General features: G+C 41.0%; 2 protein-coding genes across 2 annotated transcripts; both read left to right on the forward strand.

Annotated features, from left to right (window-relative positions):
- Positions 1-3,454: 3,454 nt before the first annotated feature.
- Positions 3,455-5,031, forward strand: LOC26513656. Its single transcript, XM_014903818.3, has 2 exons — positions 3,455-4,028; positions 4,309-5,031. Exons 1-2 carry the CDS (start codon positions 3,962-3,964, stop codon positions 4,689-4,691), a joined length of 450 nt encoding a protein of 149 aa, XP_014759304.1. The 5' UTR covers positions 3,455-3,961; the 3' UTR covers positions 4,692-5,031.
- Positions 5,032-16,293: 11,262 nt separating this feature from the next.
- On the forward strand, positions 16,294-17,504 carry LOC6498779. The gene has a single exon (XM_001967200.4). The coding sequence runs from the start codon at positions 16,493-16,495 to the stop codon at positions 17,387-17,389; it is 897 nt and encodes a 298-aa protein (XP_001967236.1). The 5' UTR covers positions 16,294-16,492; the 3' UTR covers positions 17,390-17,504.
- The last annotated feature ends 7,344 nt before the right edge of the window (positions 17,505-24,848 follow it).

The raw sequence follows: 24,848 nt of genomic DNA on the forward strand, positions 1-24,848 counted from the left end.
AAGTTCTTCATAAAAAGATTACTTAAGAATCTTTAGAATTTAGTTCTATATATAGTTCTAGATCACTTGGGAATCTTTAGACCCCAACTCTTTATAGAAGAAGTACAGAAGTTCGCTTTGAAACCATAAACATATCTGATACTAAGTAGTCTGTACAATATAATATCCAAGTCTTAACCTCTAGTACCACTTTCCAGCCTATTCTCCAAGAACCAGCTTCTCATTTCTTGTCCCCTAGATGCTTTTGAAAATCTCTCAAATAACTTTAATAATATCCAAGCTGTCTCGCGCTCTGATTTCCGCGCCAAAGGAATGCTAGGGCAGGCAATAAAAATAAAAAAAAAAAAAGAAGGAAAGCCCCAGATTTAATATCTGGCTGGCCTTTAATCTATCAGACCCAACAGCTGTGGCCAATGGCCGAAAATTGAGCAATCCACCATCCGAAAGCCCAGGACCTCCCCTTTCGATATATTTATTTTTTTTTCTCTGGCCTCCAACTCTGGAACTGTGAACTCTGTACTGTGAACTCTCTGGGCCGGGTTGTTGTTGTTGTGTTGTTTTTAATAAATTTCATGGCCAGAATGGGCCAGGACATGGCCATGATAAAGCTGATGACTGCTGAAGTCCTGGCCCGCCTTTGTTATTGTTCGTCCTGGCAACATTTGCATGCCTCATTTGAGGACAAGTTCCTCTTCATTTATTTATTTTATTGCGGCCTCATTCGCGTTATGAACTCAATGGCCTGTGGACATTATTTTAATAATTGCACTCAGCCCCCTCAGTCCCCGACCCTTCTTATTGGTGCCTGCGGGATCCAGGATCCTTGTTGGTTGTTTTCTTGTCGGTTTATTACTCGCATTCCATTGATTTTCATGGATTTTTCGTAATAAACTTTTCTGTATTGTAATTTTTTATGTACTTGCCGAGTTTCTTCTTCGAAAAATGTAAGTTAGAATATGTTTTTGGGGAAAATACAGGGGTCTTGGCTTTATAGAGGATGGAGATGTAGGTATTACTAGGCCTGGTACTAGTTACCAGGTAAGAAAAAATAATAATTTATTGGGAAGAGTACCGGGTATTATATAGTCTCTAAATTCTACTTAAACTTTTCCAATTTCTGTCTATGATTTGATTTAATCTTTTGTTTTTTAATATTTCTTCTAAAAAACTATCTTTGAAGTTTATAAATAAGTCCTTTGCCTATCAGAATCTCTATAAATTTTTTTAATAAAATATTTCCTATAAAGTATATGAAGTTTTAATACAGAAACTTTCCACTTTAAATCCTTCAAGGAAACTCTATAAAAACGAACTCCTGAAACCCCTCCCAAAGACCTCCCACTAATAGCCCCATAGCCTCCCTAATTGTTTCCTTTTTCTCCCAAAAATATAAACTCCCTATCCCGTATTATCCTTATGATGGGCATAATTTCAAACACATCTGCATTGGGTTCTGGTTCAACCTGTTTGTTTATGGCAATCGCCAACCGGAAGACATGCCGTCTGAGAGTTCCAGAAACCATCCATATAGGCCATCCATATAGTTTGGTCCTCAAACCTTCTAAAATTACAAAATCCAATCTGATCCCTTGGCTAAGCTTACACATACTTTGTGGTCTAATTTATCTTGAGTGGATCAATTGGGCCAAAAACCAAGAACCGACAAAAAAATAATAAAAACAAAAGACCAAAAACCCGAAGGGAAGAAGTAGTGTATTCCCATTGTGGCCGGGTGTGCTTTTGTTTGTTTTTCTATTCAGTGAAGTATTCAGTTCTGAGGACAAGTGTCGGTTGCACAATGAAGAGGCCCGAAGAACCAGCCTGGTTAGAGCCAAAACAAAGGACCTGCACGATCGAACGATAAAGGATTATCCCAGACTGGCTGTCTGGCAATCGGGCAGCAAGCAGGACTTCTTCATGGGCCCTAAGTGCGGCTTAGCCGAATGCTAATATATATATATATGCCGTCCATGTATAGGGATCAGGGATTAATAATCCACACATGCGAGTGATACCTGTAGTCCTGGGTGGCTTTTATTGTCCCATTGTCCTGCAAATTGCTGAACAAAGACAAGTGTAGCGCCGGCGCTGCCACCGACTATCTGTATCCTCTTTTCATATCTCATATCCTGCATCCTCCACTCGATTCTATATCTGTATCTGTATCTGTATCTCTATTTGTAGCTGTTTCTGTATCTTCTCTATTAATATTTTAAACAAACTAGCCACTCGATGCACCTCATTATGTATTCATGGCAGAGGATTTGCTTAAAAAATGTAGAAACTTTGAAAAATATTCCTTTACTTGATTTTAAAATTCTTTCTTTTTAATTTTAATATTTTTAAACTCATTTTTGGTCCTCAAATTGATGGTTAATTAAATATTTCGACATTGTAACTTCCCAAGATCTACAAGTTTGTGAGATATAGATAGAAGATTTAGATTCATTTTTATATTTAAGGAAACAGATCAGATATTTATAACACACTTTAACCATTTATTCTTTATATAATTCTATCTAATACTATTACTACTAGTATACCATCTTTAAAAAGGAATGTTATTTTATTTCCCACTATATGATACCCGGTACTCCCCTTGTCTTCTCTGGCAGATTTTTCTTTTAAAGGTTACTTGATAAAGTAAAGGAATAATATCCATTGAAAGTGATAAATTAATTGGAAATATTTTTTTATCTGTTAAGAGCCAGAGTCTATCTGTTTAAACTTTTTAATAATTTAAAACATTGTCTTTAGTTCCTTGACTTTTAAATCCAATCTTGTGGCTTTCATCGTCTAAATTTGTATAAAATTGATGGCCTACTTTCATTTAAAATATAACAAATATTTGGAATAAGCAGTTACCTGTTTCAAAACAATTATTATTTAACAAAAGTAATAACTTATTAATGCCAAACCCCTCTCTTATAGAGTTAGAACTCCCTCTAAAGCCCCGATCCCCAATTAAATGCCATGAAACCCTAGGATGTGACAGAATTTTCGTCAGAATTTTTCTCTCCAGAGTTTTTTGGCCATTCCCTTCAGTCTTTTTTCGTATTTTCCATTTTTTCCCAGCTTTTTTTGGATACACTATGTTTCTAATCAGTGCATCTTCCGGTTCCCCCGACTGCCCACGATTTTTGGGGCCGTCAGTCAACAGGGCGCGATATTTGTCAACAGCCGGAACTATAAATATGCAAGTCTGCCAGAAAAAAAGGCACAAAAATGGCGGAAAAATAGTGGAGCTGGAGCTGGAGGTGGAAATGGAATGGCAAGTGGCTGGCCACTACTAGTAGTCGGGTCGGAAAATGGAAAACGGAAAAGAAAAACATCCAAGTGGAAATGTGAAACGTAAAAAAAGGAGGGAAAATATTTCAGAGTACAAGTAGGCCCCCCCAGAAGTAAAAAAAAAAAGAGTAGTCCTGTAGAGCGATAGAGGAGTAGTAGGCCTTGATTTCTCATTCAGAGCCAAGTAACGACGATTGTGAGGGTTTTTAGTTCAGTTCATTCCATTTCGTGGAGCACATTTTACTCTTCTGGTCGTATCATTTTTATTTTTCACTCTGGCAAAAAAAAAAATCTAAAAATCATAAAAAAAAAATATAAAGTAGTTTTTGTTTTTGAATCTGGTATTCTTGAAATCGGGAAAAAATCGGGTTTAAATATATATATTTGAAAAATCGTAAATCGAAAACGGCATCATCGACCTAGCTAGGGAGTTGTTAATCAAAATCAGTAAACGTGTGTGCCGTGTATCATTTGTATCAGAACTCTCTATCCCGCCAACCGTATTGCCCATTTGTGTTTTTTAATCCATACAATTTTGTTTTGTGCGAAAATCAAGCTAAAAATTCTGCCGCTGCTGCCTAAGAAGTCTGAATTCCAAATTCAAAGCGCTTTTTAGATTAATTATAACCAAACTAATAAGTGATATTAACTGATAACCATTATAATAATAAGGATGCTTCGTCAGATTCAGATGCGTGCCAATTTGCAGGTTCAGCTGCTCAAGAGTACGATGGGATTTAGTGAGTTTTTAAATCAAAATATTCGTGGTAGAATAGAAGTTAAGGAGAGGAAGGTTTTCTTTCATATTGAAACTCATAAAGAATTAAAGAAAACCTTCCTAACCTCTTTTGATTTGAAGCTCTGATGGCTCTTAACTTAGTTCTTGAAGTTCTGGTTCATACTTTTCTTATAGATCCTTTTCTATTTCTTATTCTATAAAGATCTAATCATTATAAACTTCTCAGTTATTTATCTCGTTATGGTCTAACCCTACAATATCTTTTCTTAAAACCCCTTTAGACAGTCGCCGATTCAGCGCCCTCCCGGTTGGTGGCCCCAAACACTTCGATACCAAGACCCTGTCCTTCAAAGAGGCCACTGGCCACTCGCTGGTCGGCGGACCGCGTCGCTGGATTGGCGGAGCCTCCAGCTCCTTGGACGATATGAACCCGATGCAGGAGAAGAAGGCCGACAAGGAGATGGAGGCAACTGGCGAGGAACGACCACGCAGGCCCCTGTACAACCCGCTGAGCCGCCGCCACTCGGTCAGCCAGTCGAGAGTTCAATACATTTACGACAAACATCGCGAACTGGCTCATGAGGTCGAGTTGCGGAAGCCGAAGGGCAAGCAGTTCGTTACTCGCCACTCGCTGCATTCTGGGCGACAGGACAAGATCAACTAGAGAGCGACCGGGAACGAGCCAGGATGTCGGAGGATGTGAGACTGATCCTGATGCCGGCTACCCCTTTTGATTACTTAACGGATCCGTCCCGGAATACAATACTAGCCCCCAAAACGGAAAAAATCGATATCAAAATCAATAATTTTTACTTTAGACAAAACTGGCAACCAACATGCCCGTGAAAAAGATCCATTGTTACGTTTCGCAACGCTTTCGTTCAAACTAACATGCGGAGCAAGACTTTTGTGTTTAATTAAATATCGTTATATATTCTGGTACTTGCAAAAAATCATGTCAAAATTGTATTTAAAGAAGATTTAAGAACATTATAACATAAAAATGGCATGTATTTTATTTGGAGGGGAAGGATAACTCTCGTTACTCGTTAGATTAGTTCGTTACTCGTTGAAGTAGAAGAATATGATTCAACGAGAAGATAAAAGATAGTAAGCTTTACTATTTAACTCATTTCATAAAGTTATAAACTACTCGCTTAAATCTGTATTAGTTTTGATGTGTCCTTGGCCAAGGATGCCCCTGGCACTCATCTCCTGTTGCCCTGTCCACTCAAGTGAGTCCGGAGATACGGAATCTGGATATGTGATTCGGAGAATCGGGGATTTGCGACTGGGGGAGAGATGAGAAAATGAGAATCGGGATGGCGACTAAGCGTTTCACTTTCAGCTCCGTTTGATGGCCAGTTTTGATGGCCACCCATTTCGGAGCAAGCATGAAATCGCAATGCGAACGCAGCTCTTAGCCCGGCTTTAACCATCCCAGCTCCCAGATCCCAGCTCCCACCACCCAGTCCAGTTCCAAACAAATCACTCTAAACCAAATACGTCAAGGAAACAGGGATGGGGTTTGGGGCTGGGAATGGGAATGGGAATGGTAGTAGGAAAAGCTCTGGCTTTCCTTTGAGTGCCAGCCGGCTCAATATCACAGGGAAAATACCCGCAAAAAAAAGCAAACCAGGGGGATAAGAAACAAAGGCTTCTGAAACAAAAAAAAAAAAAGCATCGAGAGGTGGCCAAAAGGGAAAACAGAAGCTGACTTGACTACAAAACCCAAGTCGCAACGGATGCGGCATCATCGAACAGATTCGATGGGAAACAGTTGAGAGGAGGATGCCGGGATGTTGGGAGTACACTTTTCAAAAAGTTCTATAGACTCGTAGTAAACTCTTTTTGGGAGGGTTTTGTTAGAGAATGTTACTTTTTAGGAGTCCTTAAGAGCTGTATTTCTGGTAGCGCTATGTCGCTCTGAAAATGTGATTTTAAAACGACATAAGAGGGCCTAAAGAAGATAAGAATTTCTTCTGGTTTTTATAATTTTTTAAGCTATCTACAAAAGTCATTAAAGGCATTAGGATATACCTTCTCCAGGCACACTTTTTAATATAAATTATTCAGTTTTTCTTCGTTATTTATGTCGTTTTAAAAAGGAACCTGTTAAAACGACATATATCCGTCTAAGAACTAAGAATAAACCATATCTGGGATGTATTTTTTAATCTATCCTATAGGTCTTAAAAGATATAATTGACAATTCTATGACGATATGTTAGGAAATAATTTCAAAACGACATAAATCGGAGACAATATGTATGTCGTTTGAAGGAGTATGTCGTTCAAATACGATTCTCCCCCTTTAAAAGCCATTTCTAGAAATCAGACACTTAAAAACCTATAATCTCTAGACCAAATAACTTTCTCTTATTCTTTTCATCCTAAAATACACTCTCTTTGTTGAAAGAAACTCAGGTTTTCTCTCAGTGCCGTTGCGGATCCACAAGGATTGACTTTGACTGCCGAGCCATATGTATATCCTGTTTGTGCCGAGATTTGGCTTTGAGCTATGGATATCGTTAGAGCAGCTCATCGATTTGGCCGCCCCGCCCGACTGCCCTCGGCCCCCCCAACTGGGCGGGAGGGCGTGGCTGGCTGAGTGACTGACTGAGACTGAGCCTGGCGATGGTGGCTAGGTGGCTCGTTGGTGGTGCGGCGATGTCGCAACTTCGAGTGTCGTGTGCAGCAAAGTTTACAAGCTCCGGAGCTCATTTTTTTCCCCCCAGATCCGGCCGGCTGAGCGAGCTGTTGCTGTTGCTTTTTTTTTTTTTAATTACATCCTTCAAAAGGGGGCAGCACAGCAACACCAACAACAGCAACAACAAGAAAAAAAGGACAACAACAAATTGCAATATGCCCCCGAGGGAAAAACAGGCCAAAAGCTAAAAATGCAAACAAAAAACAAAAAAAAAAGAAACACACTCCCGACCAAACCAAAAACTTGTACAAATGCCATGGTTTGGCTTTGGCCTACGAGTATCTGCCACCGATGGTGTCCTGCATGTCCTGCATGTCCTGCATGTCCTGCCTGTGTCCTTATTTCACAATTTGTTGCATTTTTTTGTTTTTTTGCATCACTCCTAGTTTATTGTGAAATTCCAATAAATGCTAAGGGGCGTGGCTGCCATAAAGGTATTGCCAAAGGAGCGTATTGGAAGGATGCAGGATGTTGGCTGTACCAGGATGCCCCCAAATGGGGGCACCAGAGGAAGTGAGCTCCTGTCTGTCTGAAGAAAAAACAGAAGCTACACACGCACAACGGGCGTTGTGAAAAAAAAAAACAAACAAACAAAAAAAAATGCAAAAAACAAACAGCTGAAAATCGTAGAAAATCGGAAAATTGGCCACGCAATGTGGGATTGCTGCGAAAAGAAAAGAGAAGTGGCGAAAAGTCCTTAAAGGATTAAGTTTACAGGACCAATTGAATGACTTACAGGCTCGAACAAAAGGGAGTTTTTATTGAAGAGGTGCTGTTGCCATAGGAGTTTTTAAAGGGGTTTTAGTTTTAAAATTGGAATAAAAATTTAATTAATAATTTAAAACTATGATCTTGAAGAAATAACATTTTGTTTTTGTTCTTAAATATTTTTATAAATAATTTGGAACAAGAATAGATCAAGAAATTAGTTCAAGGAGTCATTATTTAATATTTTATTTAAAAAATAGTATTAATTATTAAATTTTTAAATATTTATTTGATTATTTTTTCTAACATTCCAAGTCCAAAATCTAACCTTATTTTTACAAAATCATAAATCGAATCCTTTTTTAACCTAAATAAAAAGAAAAAACCTCTTACAGGACCTTTAGGACTTCGTCTTAAACTGACCATAACCAGAATCAGAACCAGAAACAGAACCAGGAGCAGGACCAAGGACCAAGGAAAAAAGACCAAAGACCAAAGACCAAGGACCAAGAACCCCGACACACCTGGCCAAAAGGCACAGGTAACTCGACTCACCCATTCGGATCAATTGTGCAAGGGATTGCGATGCTCCAAGGACATTATCGTCATCGAGAAGGGAGGAGGGGGGAGACAGGCACATGGTCCTGGGGCTACAAAATGGAAAAGAGGAAAATCCTAGAGGAGCAACGACAGAGCAGAGCAGAGCAAGGACTCGGTCGGTCGGTCGGTCGGTCGGTCGGTCGGTCGGTCGGTTGGTCGCTTCCTTTGGGCACCTCAGGGTACTCGGGTACTCTGGTACTTGGGTACTTGGGTACTTTGGGGATTTTGTGTAGATTTACATGCAAACAATCAAGATATGCCGGGGCTTTCAAGTGCCCGGTAGCTGGGCGAGCTGGGAGAGCTCGGAAGAGCGGAAGCCCCGGGTCCTGGGCTCCAAAAAGGAGGCTACACTGTCGGGGAAATTATACAGAACTAGACCTCAAAAATATGAAAAATTTCAACATTATTCTCATGATTCTTAAACTCTCTTCAAGGAAACACCTTCTTGTTTCAAAATCCCCTAGTTCTTAGCTTGAAATTGAATAAATAGAGCAGAAGTAATAAGTTTTCTTTCAGTGCCTTGGGAGACCTGGTGCCAATACGTCATGTGTGCCCCGGCAGCGGCTTACCCGGAAAATGGAAAATGGGGAAAACGGGTGGCTATGGCCAGGACAGAGGGCCAGAGGGACAGAGGACAGAGGGGCCAGGGTGGCAGAGTGGGCAGGTTCGGGGGCAGTTAAACGCTCCCCGTGCACGTTCCGTTTGCTTTTCACATCTTTTCACCTTTGATTTTGCATTCGCAGATTTTCTCCCCCAACTGTTTGGTTTTCCTCGCATTTTCCTCCCATTTTCCTCACATTTTCCACCCCCTCTTTTTTTTCCGAGCTTGTTATTTTTGCAATGTTTGTTAAATAAATATCTCTACACATGTTCCGCTTACAGTCCTCTCGTCCTCCGAAGGATCCTTGATCCTTGTTTGCCTGCCAATTGCTATTCCTGTCTTTCGGTTGATATTATTGGTTTTTAATTCAATTGCCACTTACGTATGTTGAATGTTATTCTTTTGGGGATTACTTGACATTGTCTGAGCTTCCCATCGCCCCGGGGGAAGTCCGGAAAAGCACTCCCCCATTTCCCCTTTTTCCCTCCAATGCTATTTTTTTTCCCCCTTTTTTTTTTTTTTTGTAGATTTTCCCGCGGAAGGTCCTTGTTGGTAAATGTTGAATGCGAGTTAATTATTTAATGCCAGTCACCCAGTGGCTAACACGACCCCTTCAAATGCAAATTGCCTTCGTCACCAGATGGATTTGGGGACTGGCGTTGGTTCTGGCACAGTTAACCCATGGTGGCACAAACAACACACACAGGACACGGGCCACAGGACACATGGGATGCCGGACAAGGACCAGACTAGGGGACTTTGCTTAAAAAGCCACTAGCCAAAGGACAGGAGTTGCACAAACTCTATTTTTGACTTAAAAAAATCGAAACTTTAAAGGTGTTCTTGACTTTAATGTTTAATTATTTTAATAATTTACATTTTTAAACTGTTTTTTTTTAAAGAAAATTTATGTAAACACCCCTTTTTCTAGTTAACCCATCATCATCCCTTAACTAGAACCCCAAAATATCCCCCCTGCGGCTAATTCCACACCCCATTTTAACCAAATATGGCCGCCCAGGGTCATGGTCAGTCCATAGTTCCCTTCAATAGAATAGAGAGGCGGGGCTGGAAAATATTTGCGCATGTCTAGAGATTCATAAAGTCGTGATCCTTGCGGTGGTAGGTCAAGCCATCAATTCCCCAAGTCAAGTCCCCAAGCTTCTAATCCCTCCTCCCAAAAAAAACACCATGTGTGAAAAGAAATTAGAGCATAGAGTGGCGGGGGGAGAGACAACAAACATGTAACATGTTACACAGAAAGCCGAAAATATTTACGAGTTTGCTGCGCGCATTATCATTAATTTAACGGATTAGGCCCAGAGAGGTCCAGAGGCCCAGAGAGGCCCAGAGGCCCAGATAGGCCAACAGAAACCACAGAAACCGCCTTGGAAAATGCATTTCACATTCCTGGAATTTTAATTGAGTTGTTCGGTTGCCCCTCGATGGCCCATTGTTCCTCCTGGTGATGCTGATGGTGATGGTGATGGTGATGGTGCGTGATTTAAGGCAAATCCCAAAAATTGTGATAATCGACTTTGATGGCCGACTGTCGCCGCCGCCGTTGCCGCCGTTGCCGCCGAGCCAGGACATTGTCGGCTGGCTATCTAACCATTTTTCCCCCGACTGGTTTGCATTCGGGGTTTTTGGATGAAAATGCATTTGGCTACATTGCTACAGACAGGACAGACTCCGTCCTAGATGTCCTGTTGTGTTTTGCTCCACAAGATATCGAGAGCAGAGATGGTGTGTCCTTTTTATTATTACGACAGAATGCCAGAAGGCAGGAGCAGCAGCAGGCAACAGCAGGACGACGACACTTGGGTGCAAACGAGCCGATTATTGCCGCTTGATAATGTTCTAATTGCCCTGCAGCTACAGCTACAGTCCCATTCCCGATAGTGATTCTGATTCTAGGCCAGGGTCCTGCCTGGCCAGTGTCCTGCCAGGCTCCTACTGTTGTCTTGAATTTGTTGCTTTTTTTTTTTTTGGCAGCAGTTCCAGTTGCGCAGGATCTCCTTTGTGTCCGCAGGCTCGTAGCTGCCTTGTCGGTAGGTGTTTTATTTGCCAAATGCATCCGACCACGCCCCAGGAGGGCTCTAACTCTACAGATTGAGATACAGATACTTGGAGATAGGGTGTCCAGAAGAGCACTTCATTAGTAACTCGAAATGGTACTAAGACTCAACCTGAAACAAAACTGACGTACGGCCTATCAGAAACCGCAGTTGGTCACTTTCCTGGAATTTGTATCCTTGTCTGGTTGCATTTTTGTTTTATTTTTCTTGCGGTGTCGGTGTCCTTTTATGAGAAATTGTCGCCAAGCCAAGCCATGGAAATTGATTTCTCAACTTTACTTTTCACCTTTTCTCGGAGCTCAAGGGCTGGCGGCGGCATTTTCAATCACTCTCCTCGTGTTTATTGAATATATATTTTGGTTTTCGGCTTGGTTTCTAATTCAGAAGTGATCTGGATGAGAAGCGTATTTATGGGGCTTCGGATATTTCCATTAAAAGTATGACCAAAGCTGTAAAAAGCGCGATTTAGTGAAAGTACGACCACACTTTCAAAATATGCACTTGGTTTTTGCAATTAAAGTTATGGAAAGTTGGCTTGAAAAAGGATATAGACTTACTCCCCACTATACAGCATCATATATCTACAAGAAAAGTGTGACCAAAGCTTTGACAATTAGTTTTCAGTGAGACCAAAGTCACAAAAAATGCAAAAATGCCTATACCTTCTACAATTTCTATCAAAGTCAAGAAAAGTAAGCTTTAAAAAAGAAACCCCCAAGGCTTTCTATTAGTTATGTCTTCAAGAAAAGTATGACCATATCTTGTGAGATGAACAAATGAGACCAAAGCTCTCATGTCTTTGAAGAAAACAATTAATTTAAAAATCCATATCAAGTAGGCTGTGGCCAAAAATTCTTCCATAATCCGAGCAAGAAGTTGTGAATCTCATTATTTAATTCCAACCCGAGAGCGACAGACCTACTAGTTTTCGTCTAAAGAAAAATTTCGTCTTCAAAGAAAAAAAAAAACTAAAAAAAAAAAGTAATATTTTTTTCATTGAAAGCAGAAAGATGAGTCTGATTGGCGGAATTGGTACCGAATCGAGGACTCCAGCAGCCGGAGCTGGGGCCGGGAAGGAGAGGCCCGAGGGATCGAAGAAGCCGGACTTGGAGAAGCCCGATCCCGCCGAGGAGGACATCTGCGCCATCTGCCGCGGTCCCAAGCGCAATCCGATGTTCGTCAACTGCGGCCACTCGTTCTGCACCGTGTGCCTCAAGAATTTCGTGTACGCCCGCCGGTTCCACTTGTTCCGCAGATGCCCCCTGTGCCGCAGCGACATCGGTGACTCGGACTCGGATAGCACCGGCATGGACACCTTCGACGATAGCTTCTCGGACGAGGATGATGAGTAGGGCGACACTTAATTGGCGACAACCTGGACTGTGATTTTGGATTTCGTCTTGAAATTATTATGGACTTTGGAGATGAAACCCCGGACCCTATGGCCTTTGACCGGAAAATGCTCCAAAAAAAAAAAAACAATAATAGAAAAGCCAAAAAAAAAAATAGAAATAAAATAAAATGATAAAAGCAACAACGTTGAAGGAAAATCGCACACGTCTAAACAATAAAATTAAATTTTTGGGGGCAGTAAGAGGGAATTGAAACAGTTTGGAAGCTAGAAATGGAAGCTGGGTGTGGAATGTCCCAACAAGATTTGATTTTTATCGCGAGTATATTTGAATTTTATTGCATACGTAATGCTGTGATAGAATCGCTGGGCTATAAAAGCGACTGGAGCCAAAGGACCATTGCCAATCCAATTCAATCCTGGTCCAATCCGATCCTGGCCAGGTTCGCTCGACCGTTCTGCTGCCCCGAAAATGGCAGGATAACGAGCTTCACAACGGATTTCAAAACGGTGGACGTGGGTGGGTGATAGAGGCCCAGTGGGAACTCCATTTCTTGGCCACGTTGGCGTCATTTTCCACGCAATAAAATAAACATTCAAAACGAAATCAACTTAAACGCCTCACCCACACACACACCCCGAGATGACCCAGCTGACCCAAAAGGATAACCGCCTTAACCCCTTGGGTCCAACTCTCTGACCATTCCTCAATGTGGCACATTTAATTTTATGCTTATTTTTATGTCACTCTACTTGGCAGCTGCTGGATACTCTAACTCGGAGAGGGCCTATGGATGAATGGGGATAGGTTGTGGCCCATGAGGCTATTTCGAGTTTTCTTACAGAAGATAGATAGAAAGATCTGTAGAAGATGGGTCTCCCTATAAGGATAGGATGGGTTAGTGTCTGAGATACATATTTCAACTCGTGACATATGGTTTTGGTTCTTAAGTTTTTGTTAAGTTATAGAGATAATTATTTTTAAATAGATCTTACAAAAGTCAGATCTCCAGAATCTTTGAGAAGAAGTGCATACAAGGATAAGATAGGTAATAGAGTTGAAGATTTTGTAAGATATTGTGTATAGAGTGTGGTATTCCTTTAGACACCTTACAGAGAATATATCTCTCCAAAAAGCCGTTAACTTTGAGAAAGGAAGTATGTTTGTGGGGTTTAAGGATCTAATTTTGACTCAATATATACTAAACTCTAAAAACTAAACTCTATCTTAGAGTGTCTAATCTTATAAACTACACTCTATTAGCCAATATATCATACAGAGAATAGATCTTCCTATATATTCCTTCCTCCTATTTAGACCAAGTTCCCTTATAGCTAGTAGCAGTAAGTCCCATTAAAAAATAGAAAATAAACCCCCCAATAGAGCATTTAAGAGTCCCCTTGTTTACTATAATTTCTGTATTATTCCGCCTTGACATTTGTTGTGTTTTTCGACCCCCTCCGAGTTGGAGAAAGGCTCCTGGTACGGGTCAGAAACTTTCAATGGCCAGTGGCCGCAAATCCCCCGATTCAGCTGCCGATTCCGATTCCGATTCCGATACCTCCCAACTCCGACTTGGCTAATAGTTTGGGTAAACAAGAGGCGAAAAAAAAGGGTTGATTTAATAAGTTGAACCGATTCGATTTCTATTATCTGCCCCGCCTGGATGGCTGGGATGGTCTGGGATGGTCTGGGATGGTCTGGGATGGCCTGGGATGGCCTGGACCCAAATCAAATGCGTATTTATCGGGACTTAATGGGCCTGGCAATGGGCATTATTACTAGGTAAGGGGGATGGCTATATGCTATACTGTACAGTGGACACAACACTGTATGGGAACACCCACGAGCTGACACACAAAAACCAAAGTGCCTTGGCCACAATGGGTTTGGGTTTTTTTGGGTTTTTGGCTTTTAGGGAGGTTGGGGGACTTTTCCTCTGTCTCTCTCCCAGAAATAGAACAGAAGCCGTAAACAATCGTAAAACGTCTCGAAATGAAACAGAATAGACAGATACATCTACAGATACAGATACATGTACAAGTTTCTGGTTCTGGACCGGGACAGGAAGAGGAAATGACAATGGCTGGGCTCTCCGTGTGTGGTGACATCATCGGCCAAAATGCCAAACAACAATTACCCGGACCGGGCCCAGTGTTACCATTCTTCCCATCCCGTCATTGTTTCCTGGCCGCCCTTCTGATTGCTTCATTTTCGGCCCAGAGTAACGGGTAAGAGAGAGGGTCCAGGGCCCAGTACAGTGGCCCAGAGCTCTCGTGGCGCGGATGAGTTATGGCCTCCGAGGATGAAGGCCAGGACCTGGATGAACCCATCTCCACACTGCCCACAATGAGATCAACAGAGTGTTTTGAGGAGATCCTTGGAAGCCTTTGATTTATACTGCGGATGCGTCTGCCATTCCAAGGACACTGGGCCTCATAAATGTCCTGGGGAAACAGCTGCTTAGCGGGTCTAGCTTCATAGGAGGTGCTAATTTTTATTTATTCTTTACTTGCAGGATTTTTTTAGAACAGTTCTGGGGAGGATATATGGATCTAAGTTAAGAAATACATTTTCCTTCTTTAAAATAAATTTTATAATAGTTTCAGGTATACATTTTTAAACTAATACCTTTATAGAAATATTTTAAGCTGGATATTTAAAATTTAGAGACAAGTTATTACTTTAGTCTTTAAAAACTATTTAAAAATTGAACTCTCAGAACTACATGAATTGCAGAAATATCAGGACCAGAATCTGGAGTAACTATATTACAGATTTTCTATAATTTCAGATCTTATCCCATATAGATACAATTGTCTTTTGTTGAAAGATTTATTTAGGAACAATTCTAGAAGAAACAAATGGATATAATTCTGAAAATGGGAATGTTTTTGAACTCCTCATTCTTGAAAATATATTATAACAAAGTTATTTATTAAAAATAATTTTAATACTCTTTTTTTGGATGATATGTAGATATAATAATATGATATATGGATTTATTTTTAAGCTCTCACTAATTCCTCCCTTTAAAAAAACAATTCTATAACCCTTAATTTATAAAAATTTAAAATGAAACCCTAAAACCTCAATTTCCAATCGCAGCAATTTTATTTTGATTTTTTTATATCGATTCCCCTTACAAATGACTTTTATGTTCTGGCATAAAAAATCAAAACAATAAAACGGGCTAGGTCTTTGAAACATTCTGTTATTTTTGCTTTTTTGTTGCTCGGTAACCCCTCATGTCATTAGACATGCCGAATTTATGATTCTCGGCTGTGATTTCTCTGCTATTATTATATTTTTTGTTCCCTCCAGCCACCAGCCACCAGCCACCACCCACAGACTCCTCATCCTTTGGAATGAAATCCCTTTTTTTTTGTAACCCTTTCGCCACCACTGATGTCGCACACAAACTCATAAATTGTATAAATTGTTGGGCTATTATTTCTCGTGGCTGTCAACGCAATATTGCAGGCAAATTGTCCTGGACACTGACGACAACATGCTGGTGGGTTTTTCGCAGGACCCAGTGCCACTGCCAGGATAATATTATTTCTACTAACTTTTGTGTGTGAGTGCTCCCCAAGAAAAACCTCCTTTTTCCGTCTCTAAGTTGTAACATTTTTTATTTATTTTATTCTATTCTATTCTCTTAATATTTTTGATTATTTTCTCTAACATATTTGGCAATATTGCAGCTTGCATTTCCAGTTTCCCGAGCCCAACCCCTTTATGGCACTCGTTTATGTTGCATTTTTTCCCATTTTTTTTTTGCCATTTTTTCGGCAATTGACTTTGCAGCCTTGACTTTCCAAATGACATAATTAGGGTCCCCGTAGGTAGGCTAGGGTTACGCACCCCTACCCCTTGTAACCCTAAAAATCCACTGACATCATAAACCCAAAAAAAAAATATGCAATTTCGCAAGAATTTTCTTTACCTCCTAACCCTCCCTAAATCCTTTTTTTTTCTCGCTATTTTTCGGGGAAAACTATAACCGTTTTTTTGGTTGATTTTCCCCTTTTTATGCCCATTTCCCTTAAATGGTCAGAAAGTCAATTGTTTTACGAGGACAGCACCCTGATCCTGATGGCAGGGAGGGAAGTCCACCTAGTCCCCGATCGGAGTTATCTTTTGGGGACTGACTGCCACTTCCTGAGAAAGCAAGCTCTGACTTTGGCTTTAGTTGAGATTTAACCGATGGGGCCTGTGACTTTCAGTCTCTAGCCGGATACTGACTCCTCAACAACACAACAAAATTCACATTTTTTTTCCTTTTGGCCAGTTTAGTGAAACAAAATTCTACAGTTTTTTTATTTGGTTTCAAAAAAAAAAAGGAGAAAATCTCATTCAAATTGTAATAGTTTTTCGGGATTTCTTGTGGCGAGTTCGAAAATAAATTCCAAAATGCAACGCACTGCCTTCAAAGCCGCCTGCTACCGCGTCCTCTCCAAAATGAATCTCCAGCAGCAGCAGCGGGAGTACCATCACACCACCCTGCAGGTGCAGGAGCTGCAGGACTGTGGCGCAGGATCTACTGCTGCTGCCAGAACCACTGACACCGCCTCCGCTGTGGAGCCCAATCGCAGCCGATCCTTTCTGAGCTCGCTGGACCTGCTGGGCAGGCTGTTCCACGGCCGGCTCTACCTCCTGGGCGGGCGACCGGTGCCGCCGCGCTTCCTGCGGCTGCTGATCGGCGACCGGACCCTGAGCTTCAGCAGCGACGAGGACGAGGAGTTCCGCCAGCGGCTGGGCATGCAGCTGAAGGAGCTGCGCGATGTCCTGCACGGCAATGAGGAGACCGACGATCTCGACCAGCCGGACGAGAGCCGCTACATGGAGGGAGAGGAGGCGGCCGCCGGCCCCTACGCCTCGGCCAGCACGGAGGCCTGGGGCGAGGACCTCACCGAGGAGGACAAGGAGGACATCCGCACCGTTCGCATGACCCAGCGCGGCGAGGGGGGCGACGCCGATATTGGCGACGAATTGCGCGAAACGGCCGAGAAGCAGGAGTTCGTGGAGCCGGAGGCCGAGCTGGACGAGGAGGATGCTCTCCGGTCGGAGGTGGAGGAGACATCCGATCCCCATCACCAGATGCGGGACGGTGAGGTCGATGGCGTCTACTGGACCGGAGAGGGCGAGCGGATCGTCACCATTAACAGGGAGAAGCCGCGGGTGGGTCCCTCCGGCTACATATCCGGGGAGGGCGAAGAGGTGCCCGCCGTGGAGGATCGCCCCATGCCCGACACTCGCAGCCAGGCCCAGGAGCAGAATCTGCCCTCGGAGGCCGATTCCGATGAATAATCATTAGCCGGCAGGATCAGGACGGGACAGGACGGCCAGGACGGCCAGGATAGGACATCGCCGGCGGAAAACCGAGGCGAGGCCAGAAAATAAAACTACAAAAGGCTAAAGACAATTGAGAGACCAATCGGTCGGGACTGTCCCGCATCTTCTCGGTAGTCCTACTCCTTGGGCAGGACTCTCTGGTCTCTGTTTTTATGGCTGAGCGGTTTTGCGGGTTGCATTCTGTTGTGTCATCCGTAGGCGGGTCTACCTGTACGCGCTTAGCGAACTTTATGCAACGCCTGGGAGGGATGCCGATGCCATTAGGGATGTGGGATGCGGGATGCGGAGTCAAGGCCGTTCTACCTGTTCCTTGGGATGGTGCAGTTTAGCAACACACGCTTCCCACACGCTTACCACTCCTTTCTTCTTTTTAGCCTTTTGGGAAATCCTTTTTTTTATTTATGCCGCCGAGCTATGGCCTCTGGTGTTGGCCTTTCTTGGGGACTTTCTCAGGGATCTCTGATTAATGACATTTCGCCCATCGCCTTTGACCCCAAGGGCCGGAAATCGAATTTGTGTGGAAATTAGCCACCTTGCCCGCAAGGATTTTTATTTTATCCTCCTCAGAAGGGGGAGATACTGGGGTGTTTGGAAATAAATATCAAAAGAGTTCAACTGAAATTCTGTATTCTACTTTATAATAGAGTTCTGGTTGGAACTCCTCTCAAAAATAAGTAAAATAGCAAATATCTAGGCCCTAGGACTGCAAAATTAGGTAGTAGTCTAATAGAGTTCTGGGGGATTTGTTCTTATAACTCAAGATGGATGGTATTTTGTATTGATATTGAAGTTTAGAGCTAAATCCTAAGGCTTTTAGTATCAAAATAAGACATAATATACATAGATATCAGATAACATCAAAGTATCTTGTTGGAATTCTATTCAAAAATAAATTAAAAACCAAAGTCCTAGGTTCTAATACCACAAAATTAGATAGTATTCTTATAGATTCTTTAAAGATTTGTTCTTATAACTCAAGAACTAGGATATTTCGTATTGAAATTGAAGTTTAAAACTAAATTTTGAGACTTTTTTAAGTTGAAACTCTGTACTCTACGTTATAATACAGATCTAGTTGGAATTTAATTGAAAAACAAGTCAAGAATCAAAGCCCTAAGGTCCTCATTCCAAGAAAAGTAATCTTTATGGATAATGGGTTGTATGATTTATTCTTATAACTCAAGAACTATGGAATTTGGTATTGAAATTTAAGTTTTAAATCAAGTTCTAAGGCTTTAAGTATCAAAATTAGACATTATATAGATGATATTATAAAAGATTTACATGTTTTTTAATATATTATTGTTATAAAGTAAGGATTCATGTGACTTCTCCTAGTTTTCTTTTGAATTCCAAGCCTTTTAAGGGATATCTAGGGCTCTCATTGTAATACCCCTCCAAAAATAGTCATATTCGTAATGGCATTATTAAAAATCGCTGTTGAAGAAGACATCTCGGAGGGCCATCATCTCCTACAAGTTAATTGACCAAATCGAAAGCCGAGTCGAGCCGAGGAGGAGGTGGGAACTCTGGAATGGGGAACAAAACGGGGATCAACCCTAATCCCCTGCTGCCGTCAACTAATTGACTTATTGATGGCCTCATTAACCGAACTCAACCTGTCGAGGTCCTGTGCCCCGAATCTTCTCAATAAAATACCAAAAAAAAAAAAGACTTCTTTTTTTTTTTCATAAAATAAGCAAACAAAAAGGGAAACGCTGAAAGTATGAATAGAAAAAGAGAAACCAGGGGCACATTAATCAATTCGAATCAAACAATGAGCCATTCACCCGAACTCGAAATGTTTTCCGTAAACAATTGAGGCTCCCGAGGTCTTCAATGAAAGTGAACAGGTTGTTGGGAATTAAACCCAAAAAAAAACTGAGAACTGGAATCGAGAACTGAGAATTCGGTTAAAAACAATAACAAGGAAATGGTCAGGATCACGGGGTGTGTGTTGTTTGTTGGCTCAATCACTGCCAGCCAAACAAGTGTTATGAATGATTTGATGTTTTCATTTCATGTCCATCCCCCTCGCTTTTATTTCTTATATTTTGGATTTCTTTTTCAGTTTTTTTTTTGAAATGAAAACCCCAAAAAATAACCACACAAAAGGTGCCCTCGGAACGAGAGTGAAAAATCCCCGATAATAGTTTTGGATTTCACTTTTAGAGTCAACAATTCCATGGCCCTGGCTGCCCCAGACAACCCGGCACCGATACATCGATGTGTCGATGATTTATGAGGATATTCCCATTCTTCACCCCCTTTTCCCAGTTTATTCCAGTTGCCAAGACCACGGATTTGTGTTAAGAAATCATGAAAAATGTTTCAATAAACTGTCGCAGGTTCAGCGACTCAATGGGAGGTCTGACAACTGTTTTATTTTTTAGAGTTTGGAAATTTGTAAATTTTCAAAATATTCAAGTTTCAAAGTCAATAATATATAGAATAATATAATATTGGAATAAATATTTTAAAGATTATTTCAAGCAAATATAATAAAATATTAATAAAAAATAAAAAAATCACTTACCATAGTCCATTTTTTAGTACTTCTATGACTCCTTTTTAAAATGCACATCTCTATCACATAATATCCTTCCAACACAATCCTTCCAATAAAATAACTGTAAATTTCTTGTTTTGGGGCCGGGGGAACAGGCTGAAAAAGGAAGAAAAATAAAAAGTAAAAATAGACACAAATAAATATTATGTATTTAATATAATATAATAATAGAATAAATATATTAAATATGTCTTCAAAATAATAATAATATAATAATAAATATAAATAAATAATTAACTAGAGCACTTACCATAGTCCTTATTTTAGTACTTCCATGAATCCTCTTTAAAATGCGCATCTCTATTTCACGAAATCCTTCCAAGAGAATCCAAACAACTGTAAATTTCTAAGACGATTCTCACTCATAACTGTTTTTGGGGCTGCGAGATCTCCACACACAGAGGAGCAGGCTGAAAAAGGAAGAAAAATGTAATAAGTATAGAGCAAAAAAAAAGACAAATAATTGTATTACTTTCCATATGTCTATGACTTACCTCTTCACTCGCCAGAGTCCTTTTTAAAGTGCACTTTCGATTACTTAATTTTTCCATCACAATCCAAATAACTGTAAATTTTTCACACAAATAACTGTTTTTGGGGCCACCAGATCTCCATCGAACAGAAACAGGATGAAAAATAATAAAACATGAATAAGTTTATAAGTATATAATAAAAATATACAAAAATAATTAAATTATGATTTAATTTTAATCCATATTTCTATGACTTACCTCTTTACTCGCCAAGCCTCCAGAACGCACTACAAATGGAAAAGGACAAAATGCAAAGCTGTGAGAGCAGATGTATGCTATAATTTTGAAAGCGACAATCTCCAAGAAAGTGGGAGAGCAAATGTAGGCAACACTTCTGGAGCCACCAACGCCATTTAAGCCTACGCAATGAAGGATCCCGCAAGGAGAGAGTCGAACAGAGAGCCAAATTTGTAGGCTACAGTTTTTGAAGCTGCGACGCCATTTAAGCATTGAGAGCGAAAAGCCGAGAGAGCAGGTGTAAGCGACAGCGCCATTTAAGCACAGGGAGAGAGAGTGTGGGAGGGAGCAGAATTCAAGCTAATGCGAAAAGTAGGCAAAGGAAAGATGAAATGTGGGATCCTTAATGGGAGAGCGGGAGTGAGAGTGTTTAATGGCGAATTTAGACAATGAGAGTGGAAAAGAAACAGTTAGGGAGCGCTGAAATGCATAAAAAATCAGCACTGCCATAATTTTGAGAGCGAAAAGTTAGGAAAGGATCAAAAGTGGAGAAAATTACTACAAATATTACTCTCCTCTGGCAATTGACGCCGTGACCTTTGATCTGTATTGCGGGGCGTGACCCCCATAATTATGGCCTTTGATTGGAAGGCTCTGGTGACTGATTTTTTGGGCAATTAAAATTTCACGCCATGGCAACACGTGAAAAGATACAAAATTGATGTGTGTGTGGGCGTCAGGTGGTGCCACCACTGGTGGTGGTTTCTCTCTCTCTCTCTCTCTTTCTTTCATTTTTTGTCAAGATTCTGGCCCGTGTTGCACTTGTTTGATAGGAAATTCGCAATGCCCGTGTTATAAATGATATTCTCAGCAGCTATTTTCACCCCTCATTTCCCCCTCACTCCTTTCCGGCTTTCCCTCTTCCCCCTTTCTCTTTTCCAGTTGCTCTCTTTCCTCTTTTTTTTTTCTCGGTTTGGTGATAACGTGAAATAATTGCGTGACAACCATGTTGCGATAATTTTCAATTAAACTGCGTTTTCCTTTTTTTTCCGCCAAGGATACAAAACAAAAAAAAGAAATTGTGAAAGAGAGGGAGGGAGGAAGCGTGAAATTTCATATTAAAATCAACTGATTTTCTGCTTTCATTTATTCATGCTACTGCTCCTTGTTTCGTTTCTCTGCATTGTCGCTGCTCCTCTCTATGTGTTGTTGTTTTTACTTTTTTTTCAGTGCTACCACAAAAGTACACTGATAAAAAAATGGATTAATTAATTATTGAGTTATAAAAAAGTATGCAAAATATAAAAAATAAATGTTTGTATTTTATTTGAAGTTCTTGAAGCCTTTTTTAATTTTATAATGTTAGCTATTTTAATTTATATTTTAATGTATAGATATATACACTTTTTAATAATTTAAAAAACAATTCCGCTCTTAACATTTTTTTAAAAATATATCTAAAATAAAAACTCCCTCAGAAAACCCCCTGATTTGAACCACTGTTGATGCCTTTTTGACCCACTGTGCTGGAAGACCTTTGGAGGGGGCGAGGTGAGGGCGACCGTCACACTTGTGCGTCATTAACGCTGTCGGGTCACAGCTGGTGGATAAGTTGGAAGGGGCTGGGAGGTGGCTCGGTAGGGGGAGTGGGGGAAAAGGCCAAGTTATCCGGGTGGTTGTCTGACTGGGATGTTCTAGCCCATACCTTCTTTTTTTTTTTTTTGGGCGATGGGCTTTGGGTGGATCGGGGGTGAACCCTGTACTTGCACCACCACTGTGGTTGCCAACGACAATTTTTCTGCGGCCGGGAAGCAAGTGCAGGGCGCGTTGTTAATTTGATTTGCGCGCTTTGCAATTTAACAATAATATTGTCATCAGGTTGCGCTGGTTTTCGGTTTTCAGTTTTCGGCTTCTCCGAAAATAGCTCACAATAGACCCAGAAACCCTGTCATCATCCAGGGGGGGGGAGGAGGTAGATTCCATTTTGGGGGGTGTGGGCTCTACTGGGCGTAACCAATGCCCATTTAATTATATAGACGGGGCCAGTGGTACGAAAAAAAATAAAATGAAATTCGCAGAATGAAAGAAATTGGGTTCGCACTGCGCAGTTCCTTGATGGCCTTCCCAAAAATAAATGGCTACCATTTCCATTCGGTTTTGGTTTTTTTTCGAATGGTTTCCTTTTTAATTTAAGGAGAGGTATTTTTAATTTAAAGTTCGATCATTTGGCTTGGTCATTTTTACAGGTTCTCAGGGATATTATTTCGGGTTTTTTCGATTATTTTTCGACTATTTTTTAATATATACATAGTTTCTAAAAACTCTAGTTTCAGTTCCTTTTCCTTCAGAAATGGATGGACTCTATGGCTCCTGGCGATGGCCATATCTTGGCCAATTTCCACCCGATCCTTGAGCGGAATACCTTAAATGATTTGTATTTTGATTCTCCATCATTCTGCATCAAAATCTGAGAACGAAATATTTTTTAAATTTTTTTCAAAATTTTCTGAGGGATCCCCTTCAGAAATGCATGGAAGGACTATGTGGCTCCTGGCGATGGCCATATCTTGGCCGATTTCCACTCGATCCTTGAGCGGAATACCTTAAACGATTTATGGATCGATTCTCCATCATTCTGCATCAAAATCTGAGAAGGAAATTTTTTTTGAATTTTTTTCAAAATTTACTGGGGGATCCCCTTCAGAAATGCCTGGAAGGACTATATGGCTCCTGGCGATGGCCATATCTTGGCCGATTTCCATCCGATCCTTGAGCGGAATACCTTAAATGATTTGTATTTTGATTCTCCATCATTCTGCATCAAAATCTGAGAACGAAATATTTTTTAAATTTTTTTCAAAATTTTCTGAGGGATCCCCTTCAGAAATGCATGGAAGGACTATGTGGCTCCTGGCGATGGCCATATCTTGGCCGATTTCCACTCGATCCTTGAGCGGAATACCTTAAACGATTTATGGATCGATTCTCCATCATTCTGCATCAAAATCTGAGAAGGAAATTTTTTTTGAATTTTTTTCAAAATTTACTGGGGGATCCCCTTCAGAAATGCCTCGAAGGACTATATGGCTCCTGGCGATGGCCATATCTTGGCCGATTTCCATCCGATCCTTGAGCGGAATACCTTAATCGATTTGTGGGTCATTCTGTATCAAAATATTGTTTAGTTGCCTCGCAGCCCTTAAATATTTTTGCATATTTTTAATTCCTTAAATACCGTCGCCAGTCCCCATTAGCAGACGCTCTCAAAAACGCTCAAAAACAAGTCACGTACTCTTTTGTGACAAGGAGCCTTCTTAATTTGTGGCACTCGACAGCCACTTCAAAGGCTTCGAGGACATCTCTTTCTAATCAAAATCAAATCTGGCGCGATCTGGCCTTGCACTTAACTTTGAATCCTGAATCCTTCCCTCTCCGCTCACTTTAATAATATTTCTTGGGATTAAGTCAGCGGAGCAGACAGGCTGGAAGGCTGCACCACAATAACCACACACCGGCACCACCCACCATCCACCACCCAACCGGGGAGATGCCCAGCCACCCAAAAAACCACCCAGTAACCGCCCACATGTGGATGGGTTATTGGGTTAATCAGCACGCACAGGATTTTCAAGGATCCCAAGAAGCTTTTCGATTCCGAAAAGGACATGATTTTGAACTTAAGGGCAAAACACTTTTCGTGCGAATCGCGTCATATGGATAAATGAGTCCTGTTTCTCATCAAAAGGACCTAAATCCTTGTGTAGGGCAACAAGTTTTGCGTGGACACGTGTTCGCCGAAGAAAGGGATAGTCTATATGGAGCGCCAGGACTTAAGCCAGGACACGAGCCACTCTCCCTCTAACACTCTCTCTATATATTATATATGTATGGTATAATATGTATGGAATATCGCAAAATGATTTGCAACCACCCCCGATATTTGTGAAGTAGTTTCTACGTGCCTGGCCATTGTTTGATGTGGATTTTAATTGAACTCAAGTTGATGGAATGGCATCTGATGCGATGGCTTAACAACAGCGACGACAACCGCAAATATTAAAAAATAAAACCCAAACAACTCGTCAGTACAACAACACAAAAATTTGAATCGAAATCGCAGTGAAAGAAAGCCAAG

This window comes from Drosophila ananassae, chromosome XR, assembly GCF_017639315.1.
Source record: "Drosophila ananassae strain 14024-0371.13 chromosome XR, ASM1763931v2, whole genome shotgun sequence".
Taxonomy (NCBI): Eukaryota; Metazoa; Arthropoda; class Insecta; order Diptera; family Drosophilidae; genus Drosophila; species Drosophila ananassae.